General features: G+C 36.5%; 1 protein-coding gene across 1 annotated transcript in view; it reads right to left on the bottom strand.

The window, feature by feature from the left end:
- LOC150101923 (uncharacterized) overlaps window positions 1-14812 on the bottom strand; it is a 1001066-nt gene that overhangs the window by 519275 nt on the left and 466979 nt on the right. The window contains exons 64-65 of the mRNA XM_090399931.1: window positions 8756-8821; window positions 272-1228 (exon numbers count right to left, since the gene is read on the bottom strand). Of these exons, the coding sequence (XP_090256057.1) occupies window positions 272-1228; window positions 8756-8821 (1023 nt within the window). The remainder of the gene's footprint in view (window positions 1-271; window positions 1229-8755; window positions 8822-14812) is intronic.

Raw genomic sequence — 14812 nt, 5'->3', positions numbered from 1 at the left:
CATCCCTATTTCAATCAAATGTCATAATTAACAAAATGCATATAAATAGAATATAACCATTTAATTCTTAGCAAAACCTGTGAGTTTTCCATAATTAAAAAATAAAATAAAATAAATATACAGTATGTGTGTCTATATACCATGAAAGAATTTTTAAAAAATTTACTTTTTCAGTAAAAAAAAATTTAGTAAAAATATGACAAAATAATATTTACTATAAAATACAATACAAACTTATAAAGCAGTTTTTTTTTAAAAAAGTGATACTTACCCATGCATGCACCATTAACACATATTTCTCCTTTAACGCAATCAGCACATGGCGCTCTACATCTTTCACCCACACATATCAGGCCATGAGAACAGCTGACTGCTGGAGAACACTCCTGAATAATTCTCTTACAACCAAGGATTGGCGTCGGTGCTCCTACGAAGCCACTAGAACATTCACAATGTGCATAATGATTTTTCACTACACATAAAGCATTCAAGCCACAGACACCCTTGATGGCACAAGGATTTTGACACCTATTTTGTATACAAGCTTCAGTTGCTGGGCAGTCTTCATTATCACGACATCCAACATGGCAGTAACCACTAGGAACACAAGCTTCTTTAGAGGGACAACCAGTATGGGCATAGCAAGGTAAAACACACCTGTTATTCAGACATTTTTCTCCAATTGCACATTCAGTATCCAAGGCACAAAACAGTCTGCACTGACCATCAACACAAGCTTGGTTATCACTGCATTCAGCAGCATGATGACAAATAATAGAAATTCGTAAGCATCCAACTTCAGGTTGGGGATTGGCACGGAACCCTGGTGGACAGATACAATGAGATTTGTGTCCAGCCACCTGGCATATAGCATTGGCACCACAACTAATGTAATCACAAGGATTCTTGCACATTGGCTCTCCTGTAACATCAGAAAGACAAGCAGCATCTGAACGGCAATCACTGTCACCATTAGGACATGAATTAGGATGACGACAGCCCTCTCGGTTTGGATCTCCAATGTAATTATCAGGACATTGGCAAATATAACTACCTGGAGTATCAATGCACCTAGCAGTATGATGGCATGGATGTGTTTCACAATATCGAATTTCTTTGCAACCTTCATGATATGGATCTCCAGTAAATCCCTGACGACACTGACATATTACATGATGATGCTCAACTAGACAGATAGCATGAGCACCACATCCACCAATGCATGGATCTGAAAGTGACAAAACAATTTTATATAATCTCCTAGCATTTAATATGATTATCACAAAATGATTTACTATTAAAATTTAATGCCAATCATAAAACATTTACAGTTTCCACTGTTCACTTTATGAGGTTTTTCATTTTTGAAAATAAAATCAGAAATAAAATTGCTATCATCCTACCAGCAATATTCAAAGAGAAGAATAAGTGTAGGTTAACTTATTCATTGATGCAAAGAAACCACATGATATGAATGGTTCATTCATATCATATGAATGAACCATTGATATCATATGAATGATATGAATGGTTCATTCAGAAACCTCAAACCCATCATGCATAAAACTTAGGTAATAATAATAAAATATACAGGAATAGGTTTAAATGTTAATTCATTTTAAAGAATGGTATAGGCATTCTTCCAGAGTTTTTCTATGAAATTTCATATTTAACAACAAAAGGCAAAGCTAACAGACAGCTGGGGGGGGGGGGGGTAATCCAGCCCAGAGAAAATAATGGTTCACAATGTGTGAAAAACTAAGTTGCAAACAATCTTATCTGCATCATGATGTGATTTATTTTCAATCCTCAGATTCTCAAAAAATTTAAAACCACTATGGTTCATAGCAAGGAAATTAACTGTGAATCTCTTAGTCTTTGAAAAAAACTTCTTTCTGCTTAAAGTTACATGCCAAGGTTAACTCCCTAATGACCCTAGCTGTGCGTGTCATATTCTGATTGTTTTTTCTATGGGATTACATAAAGTGCTTCTTTTGAACTAGTGAACTTGTTTTGCTCTTGGTTATTGTTATTCACGTCTATGGACAGTATTAGCATTATTTTCATCATTAGCATTATTATCCTTCCCATTCCTTATGATCATATCCTCTTCAGTTAACTTTCTCATTAATGAATATCAACCAAAATATAATTAGTTTTCCAATTCCAGTCCGAGATACTACATTCATCCCACTTTCTACCTCTCCAGAATCTATCTCCATCCTCATCTGGAATACTTCATTCTGCCATATAATGGCAGAATGAAGTATTTTTTCTACCACATCATCTCTTTGATTTAGAACTTCTTGATTCATTTGCAATGAATGGTGGAGAAAATTAAGCACTGAGTGGATACCAAGAAAAGGAAAGAGAAGGAAAGATCATCAAAGAACAGGATGGAGGAATGATCTGTGAAGATTTGATATGAGATTGTGGACACTGGCTACAAACAAACAGAACTGTAAATTTAAGGGAGAAGCTTATATCCAGCAATGGATGGAAAGAGGCAAAAGGAGAAAAAAGAAGAAGACTCATGTGCATTTAGCAATTAATTGCTCATTCTCCTACTTAACATTTCTTGTTCCCCTGACACAATTACAGAAGAGTAAATGCACTAAACACTTAATTCTAAATCCATCCTACCAATCCAATCCCCCTTTTGACCAGTAAACCCATTTCATGCATCTGCACAGCCTACCCAGTAAGTCATTTGCTATTACAACTATTCTTCTTAATTCACTTCTGTCATGCAGTGGCAACAGGTATACTTCTTTTTTTTTAATGAGAATCCTGACCCACAAAGGGTTGTAAACCTATCATGCATTAATGCCACTGATAGGCTACAGATTGGATAATCCAGCAAATCAGGGTCAAAATTAAGCATAGAATTTGGCCAAACTACAGTATCCAAAAAGTAAGATGATGATTACGTGTCAAGTAAAAAAATTTACCTATAACCTAAAGACATCACAAAAAATCCATGCCTGCTGTAGAATTCAAGGCCAAAATCTATCAGCTGGAAAATGGAAGAGCTATCCATTCAGCTAACCAGGCCAGAAATCTTGCTCTTCTGTTTCATTGTTTTGTTTTTTAAATTCTTTTACATCTTCTCTCATAGCATATTTATCTCCTCTCAAGCCATTCATAGCTGCTAATATAATCATATCTCTCTCTCTCTCTCTCATAGGTTTAATAATAACACAATTCTTTGTCCTGGAAAAACAGGCTTTATTAGCTACATTTTTTTACTATGCATATAGCAAAAAAAACTAAAAAAAGATCCCTATTATATTTGCTATAGTAGATTAGTATATATTTATTGGCACAGTGTGTTTGCTTAAAGTTTTTTTTTTTTATGAGTTGACTGTGAATCAGCTGACCAATAATAAAACACACATTAAAATGTGTGGTATTATGAAAAAGCACAGACAAGAATAAAGAGTTAAAATTCTTCTTGCACAGTCTATTCATAATTTGTTTTTCTTTTAACATCAGCATGAATATTGTGTACTGTAGCTACCCAAATTTTTTTTAGAATGCATTTAATTTGACAGCTAATATTGACAATTCATGTTAGAAGTTTAATGGAATATTAACAGCACTGAGAAAGGATTAAAACTAATTTTAATATTTCCAATATTTCGTCTCCATCACAGAGACATCTTCGGGGATTACAAAAACTTTTTGTAACACCACACACACAAATACAATACAAAGTGAAACTAAAGTCCTATCTAGGTGGTGCGCCCTCTATGGGCATTTGTAGGTGGCCTAGGATGTAAAGAGGGATCTCTGATAATTAATGTTTCCCAAATTTTGGGAAGTTTAATGCAACCGTATTTGTTTAAATTAGATTGATTCCTGAGTGCAGATGCAGATTCAAAGAATAGTCTTTCTTTTTTGAATTTACTATGGTGGAGCATGGTAGTTTTTTTCCAGGAGATCCTGGGGGATGTATCCAAAACAAGTCTGCAAGGCCAGATTGACCATAATCATGTTTGCAGATGTAAGAACTGTGTTCTTCTAACCGGATGGATGTTGACTTGCCTGTTTGTCAGAAGTAGGCAAGTTTACAGGAACAAGGTACTTTATATACACCAGGCACTGATAGAGGAGGGAGCTGGTCTTTAGTGGAGTGGATAAGAGTAGCAAGTTTATGGTGGGGTTTAAAAGCTGTATTTTTTTAATGATCTGGCTACTTTTTCTGAAGTACCACAGATGTAAGGAATGGTGATGGCATTTCTGAAGTCCTTCTGAAGAGATGGATGGGGAATGGGGAAGGACTTGATTATTTTTTTAATTCTGTAATCATTATAGCCATTGGAAAGGAAGGTGTTGTGTATGTGTTTGAGTTCAGTTGAAAGGGCAGTTTTACTGGAACAAAGATTGTGGGACCTATTGGTCAGAGTTTTAATAATGCCATATAGCTGGGAGGGGTGGTGGTGGGAGAGTTTGTGAATGTATCTGCCTGTATGAGTAGGTTTTCTATATACAGAGAAAGAAAGGTTACCATTAGAAAGGTGTGTTACTAAAGTGTCTAGGAAGGGTAAACTGGATTCTTGGATGTAGACTATTGAGGTGACTGAAGAAGGAATCTAATGTGTCTGGGCCAAGAGGCCAAATAGAGAACACATCATCTACATATCTTAGCCAGATTAGAAGGTTTTAGAGGGGAAGAGTCAATGGCTCGTTTTTCAAAGTTTTCCATGTAATAATTGGCAAGAGAGGATGAGAGGGGGGGGGGGGAACCCATGGCAGTTCTCTCTATCTGTTTGTAGATTTTGTTCCTTCAAGAGAAATAACCAGAATTGATGGCAAAGGAAAAGAGCTCTAAAATATCAGAAGGAAAAACGTTTTTTAAGAGTGCTAGAGTGCTAAGGTGTCAATTAGGGGAATATTTGTAAACAAAGAGATAATGTCAAAGCTGACCAATATATATGTATTATTTAAAGTAAAATTTTCAATTAACTTTTTAAAATAGGTGGAGTTTTTTACATAAGATGAGGTAAGACCAGTGAGAGGGGGGGTCAAAGAGTTAGCTAGCTGCTTTGATAATTTGTAGCAAGGTGCATTGGTGGCATCTACTATAGGTTTTTGGGGAGAATTAGGTTTGCGGATTTTGGGTAAACCGTATATCTGAGGGGGGGGGGGCGAGAACAGAATGGTTTGAGTTTTTTTGTAATGTCAGGAAGCCAGGAAGAAACTTTTTTAAGTAGGTTTTTTAATTTTTTAACTTGAGTTTTTGTGGGATTGTGTTCCAGTGGTATGTAGGTAGTGCGACCACAGAGAATAATATCCATTTTCAGATTATATTCTGAGGAGTTGAGAACAACAGTGGCATTACCCTTATCAGCTCTGGTGATGACAATACTTTTTTCTTTCCGTATTTTTTGAGGGCAGAGAGTTGACTGGAAGATAAATTAACTTTAGGAGGTGAAGAACGGGAGAGAATGTTAGCTATGTCAAGTCTGATGTTATTGGCCTGTTTCTGGAGCTAACTGACAGATTCTGCATTCAATGTTGTACATAATATCTAATACAGGAACTTCAATAGGTGCGACAGCAAAATTGTGTTCAAGGCTTAGTGCACTAACAGCATCTTAGCTAAGTCTTTTAGAAGACAGGTTGACTACTGTATGGAGCGGTTGAAATTCAGGTAGCGGTTTAGATTTGCAAAGAATATTGAAATGCTAAGGAAGCTTCTGAGGTGCTAAGGAGAATAGACCAAAGTTCAGGATTGATTATAGCAGAGAGCTCTGTCTGTAATGAGACAATGGCGGCGTTTGTTGTAGCAAGGCTGACGCGAGTTTCAGTAATCTACTCTCATAATAGTGCCAGACTAGCACGTCTGTATATCCGGAGGGCTTTATTAGATTTAAATTTGGTTTTAAGCCTAACACAGTTAGGAATAACTCTTGCGTCCTGACATCTTTTTAAAAAGGCCAGCCAATTTAATAGCCTCGATAAGCGTAGTTTCGACTTACCGTATTGTTTTGCTTTGTGTGCTATTTCTCCATGAATGATCAGAATATGTGTGTTTAGGCTTAAGTGCTGTGAAGAATTCATGTTAGAGGTTTAATGGAATATTAACAGCACTGAGAAAGAATTAAAACTAATTTTAATTTCAATGTGTGTGTGTGTGTTGTTACAAAAAGTTTTTGTAATCCTTGAAGATTTCTCTGTGACGGAGATGAAATATTGGAAGTATTAAAATTAGTTTTAATCCTTTCTCAGTATATTCCATTAAACTTCTAACATGAATTCTTCACAGCACTTAAGTCTTGACACACGTAATATTGACAATATAACTTTAATAATCTCTCTCTCTCTCTCTCTCTCTACACATACACACATTTTCCAAGTGTAATATACAAAAATGATTACTATAAATAATCATTTATCACTTTGTGTTTATAATCAATAAAATATAAGATAATGATTGAAAGAACTAAAATGATTAAATATTATTTAGATTGTTAACAATTTTATTTCACTTATTTAAGTTAAGGGATATTACATCCCATATTGTTTCTTAGCCAAATAAGAAACTCAAAGAGTTTCATGCCGAATATAGAAACTATATAAAGCTCGGCGATTCCAAGCGTAAGCAAATACCTGGATAGTGCAGCAAGCAACTGACCCTTAAGGTAGTGCAAGCTGAGGCAACTCATAGCAAAGGTGGAGCAAGCTCCGATCACTATTCTTGATATTTACACATAATGTGAACTTAGTTCCTAGGAGCTGTATTACTGTTCTACATTATGAGAGAAGGTCACTACCCATACCGGTTTCAACCTTTATTGAGGTCTCATCAGTGAGTAGGTAGACCTAGTTAATAATACCAAGTTTGTAGCAAACAGAACTTACATCCCTTCTATGAGAATTGCCAAGAGGTGTCCTAATAAATTACTAAATATATGAAGAGCCAAAGGCTTCAATTCAGCGACAATTTGGTGGAGCTTGCTCCACCTTTGCTATGAGTTGCCTCAGCTTGCACTACCTTAAAGGTCAGTTGTTGCACTATCCAGGTATTTGCTTACGCTTGGAATCGCCGAACTTTATATAGTTTCTATATTCGGCATGAAACTCTCTGAGTTTCTTATTTGGCTAAGAAACAATATGGGATGTAATATCCCTTAACTTAAATAAGTTATATGTCACCGAATTGAAGTCTTTGGCTCTTCATATATTTAGTAATTTTATTTCACCTTTTTTACAATTTTTTAAAATAAATAGTTTAACTAGATATGTCATAATATCAATTCAAACAAAGCTAGATACTCTACTTGGCATAAGAAAATTTTCATGTTATCTTTTTAAAAATAAAATGAAATTTTCACAAATCCTATAAAAGTTAATATATATACAGGTATTCTTTGCTTAATGCAGTTTTGCTTAACACAGGATTTGATTAATGTGCAGAAATTAATTGCAACAATCCCTTGATATGCACAGCAAGTTTTGATTAATGCACCTTTAGATTTACCACGCAAAAAACATGCATGCCTCGTGGTGTGAGCATGATGACATCATTCCTCCCACAGTCGTGCTCCCAGAGTCTGAGTGCCAGCCAATTACTTCGCTGCCAGCATTAAGAATGGGTGTATTACAAGCTCCAGTTGTTCTGCTGTATGTATTTACAAATTACATTCTTCATAAATTTTACAGGTCATTAATCATGTCGAAGAATAAGAGCAATCCCACAACCAGGTCATTTTTTTAAATTAATTTTTATTATTATTATTATATTTATTATTGTTTTTTATTTATTAATTACTATTTTTTTTATTTATTTTTATCACTAGAGGTCAGGCTAAGAAAAAGATTAATTAACAGCGTAGATTTAATTTACCTTCATAGAGTGCGAGAGCATGTAGCTTGGTTTCCTATACACATGTATCTTTCTGATGATGACCTCAATACAGGGGTCGAAACGTCGTGTTATTTCATTAATAATAAGTAAAATAATCATTTCAACACGTGTGTTTTGGGTCCCTAAATTCATAAATATGGACCTTAGATACAAAACTTGATATAATTAAAAGATTTAAACATGTTTAACAATGAAGTAAACGCAAGATCGGAAGCGAATTTGGTTTTAACGAGTCTATAATACGAACTATTTTATCCAAAGCTGATGACTATTGCAAGCAAGGTAAAGTTGCATCAACATCTGCAAGATGCAATGCACATGTAACCAGAGTGTTATAATGGTTGAAATGGAAGATCTGTTGATTATTTGGCTGGAAGACTGTAATCAAAAGAGAATTCCAATTAGTGCCTATAATATCATAGCTAAAGCTCTAAACCTGTTTTCAAGACTTAAAGAGAATAAACATAAAAAAAACAATTCAAAATTCATAGCTAGCAAAGCTGGCTTGAAAATTTTAAATCTAGTGCTGGACTAAACAATGTGAAAATAACAGGTAAAGCTGCAAGTGCCAATGAAGATGATGTATCTACATTTCCTGCTGAGCTGCAGAAAATTATTGAAGAAAATGATTACGATTACTGCCAAATTTTCAATGTAGATGAAACTGGCCTCTATTGGGAAAATATGCCTAAACCTTGCCAGAAGATTCTGATGTATCATGTACTTGATGCATAACTACCTTAATAGCATGTAATTGAGTTGGGATATGAGAGTTAGATTTAATAATATGATCTCATACAGTGATAACAGAAGAATCCCTATAATAACATTCTCTACTTTTTTAGATTGGCTAAACCTTCACTTGGTAATAACATGACTTACCAAAGCAGTAATTCTCTGGAGCACAAGCTCTGTTGTCTGGGCAGTGTTCATCAGTAATACATTCAACTGCAAAAATATTTTTAAAAAAAATAAATAAATAAATAAAAATATAAGCAATAATTAATTTGTAAATGTAGCCTTCATATATTATGAGAAAGCTTTTGATAAAAGTGCACAGATAAAAATAAGGTATAATAAAAAAACAAGAATATCCATTTAGTACTACTACATAAAGTTTATGTGAAGACACAAAAATAAGAAGTTAGAATCAGGTAATAAATGAACAGAAGTGAGCATAATTAAGGTGAAAGATAGGGTAATAGTATGTCTTCATGTCCATTCAGTATTAATTAATGATCAAATTATAAAAATATGAAAAACAGCAATAATAAAATAAGGTAATCAGTTAAGCAAGAGAACTGTTGTTAAGACACTGCTATATGCAGATGCTCAGATTATACAGTATTACAGGATAATGAAGAAAACTTTTAAAAATAGTTTACGAATTAAATAAAATAACTCAAAAATACTATCTAAAGATTTTACAAATGAAAAAAAAAAAAAGGCATTTAAGGTCTCTTGTCTTTGTCTTTCAATAATGGTGGCCACATATTATTATTATTACAAGCTGCTCCATGGAGTACTTAGACTCGTCAAGGGAGGCCCTAAACATCATGTCAAGCACTATCCAACATTTTGCACAGTATCTATCATACTTTGCTTTGAACTCATTCACAGTCATGGCACCCATAACAGACCCTGGTGATCTATTCCACACATTCATCACACTCCAAGAAAAAATCCTAGTTCTAACACCCTTGCTAACTACACTCTTACTTAGTTTCCAAGGATAGCCCCTAGTTCTCCCAACACCAAACCTGTACTGAAAAATTTTCTCTGAATTAATCCTGTAAAAATAACAACCTTTCAGTAATTTGTATGCACAATCATATCACCCCTTTTCTGCCTGTCTGTAACCCACAGATCTTCAACCTGCTCTTGTAAGGTTCATTTCATAGACCTACTACCATCTGGGTCACTTGACTCTGGATCTTCTCTGCCTCTTCCAAATCACGAAGAAACCCTAATGACCAGATCTGTGTGCCATAGTCAAGATGGGGGTCTTATGAAGGCTCTATAAAGAGGTATAATAACCTGGTTGTCTCTGCTTGTCAAGGTATTCTTCAGTAATAAAATAATCTGATCAGCTGCTTTAGCCAATTTTGTTATGTGTCCTCTAAACTTTAACTCCCTATCCACTAACGTACCCAAATCTCTGGCTTCATCAATTTCCTGGAGTACAGTTCCATCAATGTGGTATATAGCTGGCTATCTTTTCACCCCAAAATGCATAACATTACACTTTGCCAAATAAAACTGACATCCATTCTCCTTTGCAACTGCCAGTCTGTCCAAATCATCCTGCAAAATTTTAACATAATCTGTATTAACTATTGCTCTACCCAACTTGGAATCATCAGCAAACAACTAAACAGTTTTGTTTTGTAACGTTTTGTAATACAGTGACAACCGAGTTGAATAAAGGTAATGGGTTTACAGTAATACTGCTAGACTTTGCTAAGGCTTTTAACAGGATAATACATGGAATTCTAAACAGTAAACTGCAGAACATGGGGATGGATGTAGGGTTGGTGAGGTGGATAAGAGGGTGGTTGATGGAGAGATATCAGAGAGGAGTTTATTCAGGAACAGAGTCCAGAAGAAGGCCTGTGACTAGTGGTGTGCTGCAGGGCTCTGTTCTTTCGCTGCTACTATTTAATTGGTACATTGATCCTTTCCTATATCATTAATGTGTACAAATTAAACAGTAGCAGCCAAAGAACAGAGTCCTGTAGCACGCCACTAGTCACAGGCCTTCTTCTGGACTCTATCCCTGAATAAACTACTCTCTGATATCTCTCCATCAACTACACTCTTATTCACCTCACCAACCCTACATCCATCCCTATGTGCTGCAGTTTACTGTTTACAGTTTGACCACTGATTTTTTGGCTAGAGGGCTACATGGTGTATACAGTTTGTAGAGAGTTCCTGAAAAGATAAGTGTTATTCTGAATAATAATTGGCAATATTGCTTGAGTCTTACATTAGCATGTCTGTGTGATTTTTGTGTGTTTTTGGCATTATTTTCAATTAGTATTTTGATAAGATACGATAGAGAGCGTGCATATGACACTGATAAGAAGGAAAACAATGGCGTCCAAATCGGCATCTTTGTTCAAAAATTTTAACATAAGGGAGTTTATTCAGTGTAACGTCTGCGAGATGTATGCTTTGAGGAGAGCGGTTGGATTGGATAATGATGGTGGAATGAATGTGTGCAGAAAGTGTAAGGAAAGTGAGGATTTAAAGTGTGTTTCAGGTCGTGAGAGTGATATCGTTGTTGAAAGTCAGAATGTAGAAAATAGAGATATGATAGGAATTTGTGATGCGGTACCAGATAGCTTTGAGAGCGCCGTTGAAAGTGAGAATGAAGGTAAAAATACAGAACGAGTGAATGGTTTAACAGATAATAAAAATTATGAGTTAGTTGCAATGAATGAGATTGCACGGTTGCACGGAGTGATAATACAGGGTGAAGCGACAGGTGGAGTGTTTGCAAAACTGTTTACCAAGTGCATCAACTAATAAAAGGCAAAAGTATGATAAGAAAAATAAGAGTATGATCGTGAGTGTAAGAAAAATGAAGGAGTGAGTGTTGTACGGAGATTCTTTAGTAAGAGGTATAATAGATAAGAGTGTGGTAAAATCGTACTTACCGGGTGCAAAAATTAAGGATGTAAGTGAGTCTATCAGAGTGCAAAAGCAGAGGATGAAAGAAATGATAGTAGTGGCAGGAACGAATGACTTAAATGGAGATAAAATGGCTATGAGAGAGGACTTGAAGGAATTACTAGAGATAGTAAAAGAAAAGAGTGAGAGAGTTATAATGAGTCTGTTACCATGGTATGACAGAAAAGAGATGAGGAGGACCAAAATTGCAAATGAATCTATGCGCAGGTTATGCAGGAGTGGTGTGGAGTTTGTGGACGTGTGGAGTGAGTTTGATGGGCAAAAGGATTTATATAAGATGGATGGTTTGCATTTGAATGGATTTGGTGTGCGGAGACGTGAAAAAGTGTTGTTGAATGAAGTGGATGTGAAAGTGCAGGATTAGGGAAACTAGATTTATTAAGGGGGGGGGGGGGATATGCAGACTTTAGGGAGGCAGTTGAGTGTATGAATGTGTATAATATGTCTGAGAAAGTACGAAAGACAACAAATCAGAATGGGATAGTTAGTATCAGGCATCAAAATAGGGGTGGGACTAACAGGCTTCTGCATTTCATGTATACTAATGCCAGGAGTATTAGGAACAAGAAAGAAGAATTTTTGGCCTTGGTTGGCACTTCCAGGCCACAGGTTATTGGCATTAAAGAAACATGGCTGACAGAAGATGATATAGCTAGTGGGATTGAATGGGAGGGATAGTTTGTTCAGGAGGGACAGGAAGAATAAAATGGGGGTAGGAGTGTTATTGATGATAGCTGATGAACTGCAACCAAGGAGAATAGAAGATGAACTGCAGGATAGAGAAAAAAGCACACTTTAGGTTATTTGGTGTGAGATTGAGGCTAGCAGAACAAAATATACAATTGGGTGCTGCTATAGACCAGGTGATGGAATAGATGATGGAGATAGTATGCATAAGCAAATAGAAGCAATGAGTGGAAGGAGTGTAATTATTATGGGGGATTTCAACTATGGTAACATTGATTGGAAGGAGGAGAGGACACATGGGAAGAAGGAATTGGATTTTATGCAGTAATTAAGAGATAACTATCTGCGACAGCATGTAATGGAAAATACTAGAGGTTACAGAGTGCTTGACCTAGTAAATGTATCTGAGAATGTGGCTGTAACGAATATGACCACGTTGTCACCAACTGGTGAGAGTGATCATAGGGTTTTAACTTGGGAGGTGGCTAAAGGTGTGGAATTTACAATTAAGACAGGGTGCATGTGGAATTACCGGGCTGATAAGTATGACAAGCTTAGGAGTTTGCTTGGTTCAGTGCCTGCCATGGCATGTAAAACTGCAAGGGCTGGATGTTGATAGTACATGGGAGGTGGTTAAGGAGTGTTTGCAGGAGGCAATGGCTGACTGTGTACCTAAAGTCTGAATAGTAAATCAAGTAGAGGTTAAAAGGATGAATAACACCATTAAGCTTCAGCTACAAAAAAAAAAAAGAAACAACTGTAGAGAGAATTTAAGGAGAAAGGTGACCTGAAGACACATGAACAATATAAAGCGCAGGCCAGAAGGGTAACGAGTGTGGTAAAAAAAGCAAAAGCGGATTACGAAAGAAAATTAGCCATGCAGGCTAAAGAGAATCCCAAACAATTTTTTCAATATGTTGCAAGTAAAAGAAAAAATGTATATGGTAGAATGATTTTAAAGAATGCAAAATGGTAGGGAGGTAACCAAATCAGTTGATATAGTGGAATTACTGAGCGAGCACTTTGCAAGAGTATATCATCCAGGTGGTGACATTGGAGGAATGAAGGAACCAACAACTTATATGGGAGTGGAGGTGAATAGTCTATTACAAAACCTGAATGTCAATACATTTGTGGGATTGGATGGTATACCAGCTCGTGTTGTATGTGAAGCAGCTAAAGAATTGTCATTGCCCATGACCATTTTGTTTAATTTGAATCTTGGATCTGGGTTAGTCCCGAGGGAGTGGAAAGAGGGGAAAATAGTTCCACTGCATAAAGGAGGTTCCAAGATTGCTGTTGTAAATTACCAACCGATCAGTATATCAGGAATCGTTGTCAAGGTCTTGCCGAAAATAGTCAAGAGAAAAATACAGGTTTGGATAGATGAAAATGGGATACTGTATGGAGGACAGCATGATTTTGTGAAGGGTAGATCATGCCTCAGTAACTTGCTCACGTTTTATAACACAGTGATGGCTGAACTGGATAACGGTAATGGGTTTACAGTGATTCTAATGGATCTTGCTAAGGCCTTTGACAGGATACCCCATGGAATTCTAATCAGTAAACTGCAGCATAAGGGGGATGGATATAGGGTTGGTGAGATGGATAGGAGGGTGGTTGATGGAGAGATATCAGAGAGTGGTTTATTCAGGAGTAGAGTCCAAAAGACAGCCTGTGACTAGTCATGTGCCACAGGGTTCTGTTCTTGGACTACTACTGTTCAATCTGTTCATTAACGATATAGGAAAAGATCTGAGAAGAAGTGTTCATTTGTTTGCTGATGATGCAAAGTTGAGTAGCGCAATAGTGAATGCACAGGATGTCCAAATTTTACGGGATGATTTGGATAGTTTGGAGGGCTGGGCTAAGGAGAATGGATGTCTATTTAATGTGGCAAAATGTAAGGTTATGTATTTTGGGGGGGAAAAGATTAGCAACAGTATACCACACTAGTGGAACTGTACTCCAGGAGATTGATGAGGCAAGGGATTTGGGAGTGTTGGTGGATAGGGAGTTGAAGTTTAGAGGACACATTGCAAAAGTGGCAAAATCAGCTCATCAAATCACTTGGTTGCTGAAAAACACTTTAATGAACAGAGACAAACAAGTTATTGTTCCTCTGTATCGAGCCTTGATAAGACCCCATCTAGATTATTGTGCCCAGTTATGGGTGCCAGGGTTTCTTCCTGATGGGGAGGAGGTGGAGAGGATCCAGAGACGAGTGACCAAGATGATAGCAGGTCTATGGAATGAACCTTATGAGAACAGGTTGAAGATTTGTGGGTTGCAGAAATTGGTTGATAGGCAGAAAAGGGGTGATATCATTGAGACATTCAAGTCACTGAAGAATTTCTATAAGATTAATTCAGAAGATATTTTTGAGAGTAGGACTGGTGGTGGGTGGACTAGGGGCCATCTATGGAAGCTGGGCAAGAGTGTGGTTAGCAAGGGTGTTAGAGCTAGGTGGTTTTTTACTTGGAGAGTGGTGAATAAGTGGAATAAGCTGCCAGAGTCTGTTGATGGCGCCATGACTGTAAATGAGTTCAAGGC

The sequence above is a fragment of the Typopeltis vanoorti genome, chromosome 11, assembly GCF_054136105.1.
Source record: "Typopeltis vanoorti isolate ZY-2024b chromosome 11, IOZ_Tvanoo_1.0, whole genome shotgun sequence".
Taxonomy (NCBI): domain Eukaryota; kingdom Metazoa; phylum Arthropoda; class Arachnida; order Uropygi; family Thelyphonidae; genus Typopeltis; species Typopeltis vanoorti.
The sequence above is the reverse complement of the archived record's forward strand: the minus strand, read 5'-3'. Positions and strand labels throughout refer to the sequence as shown.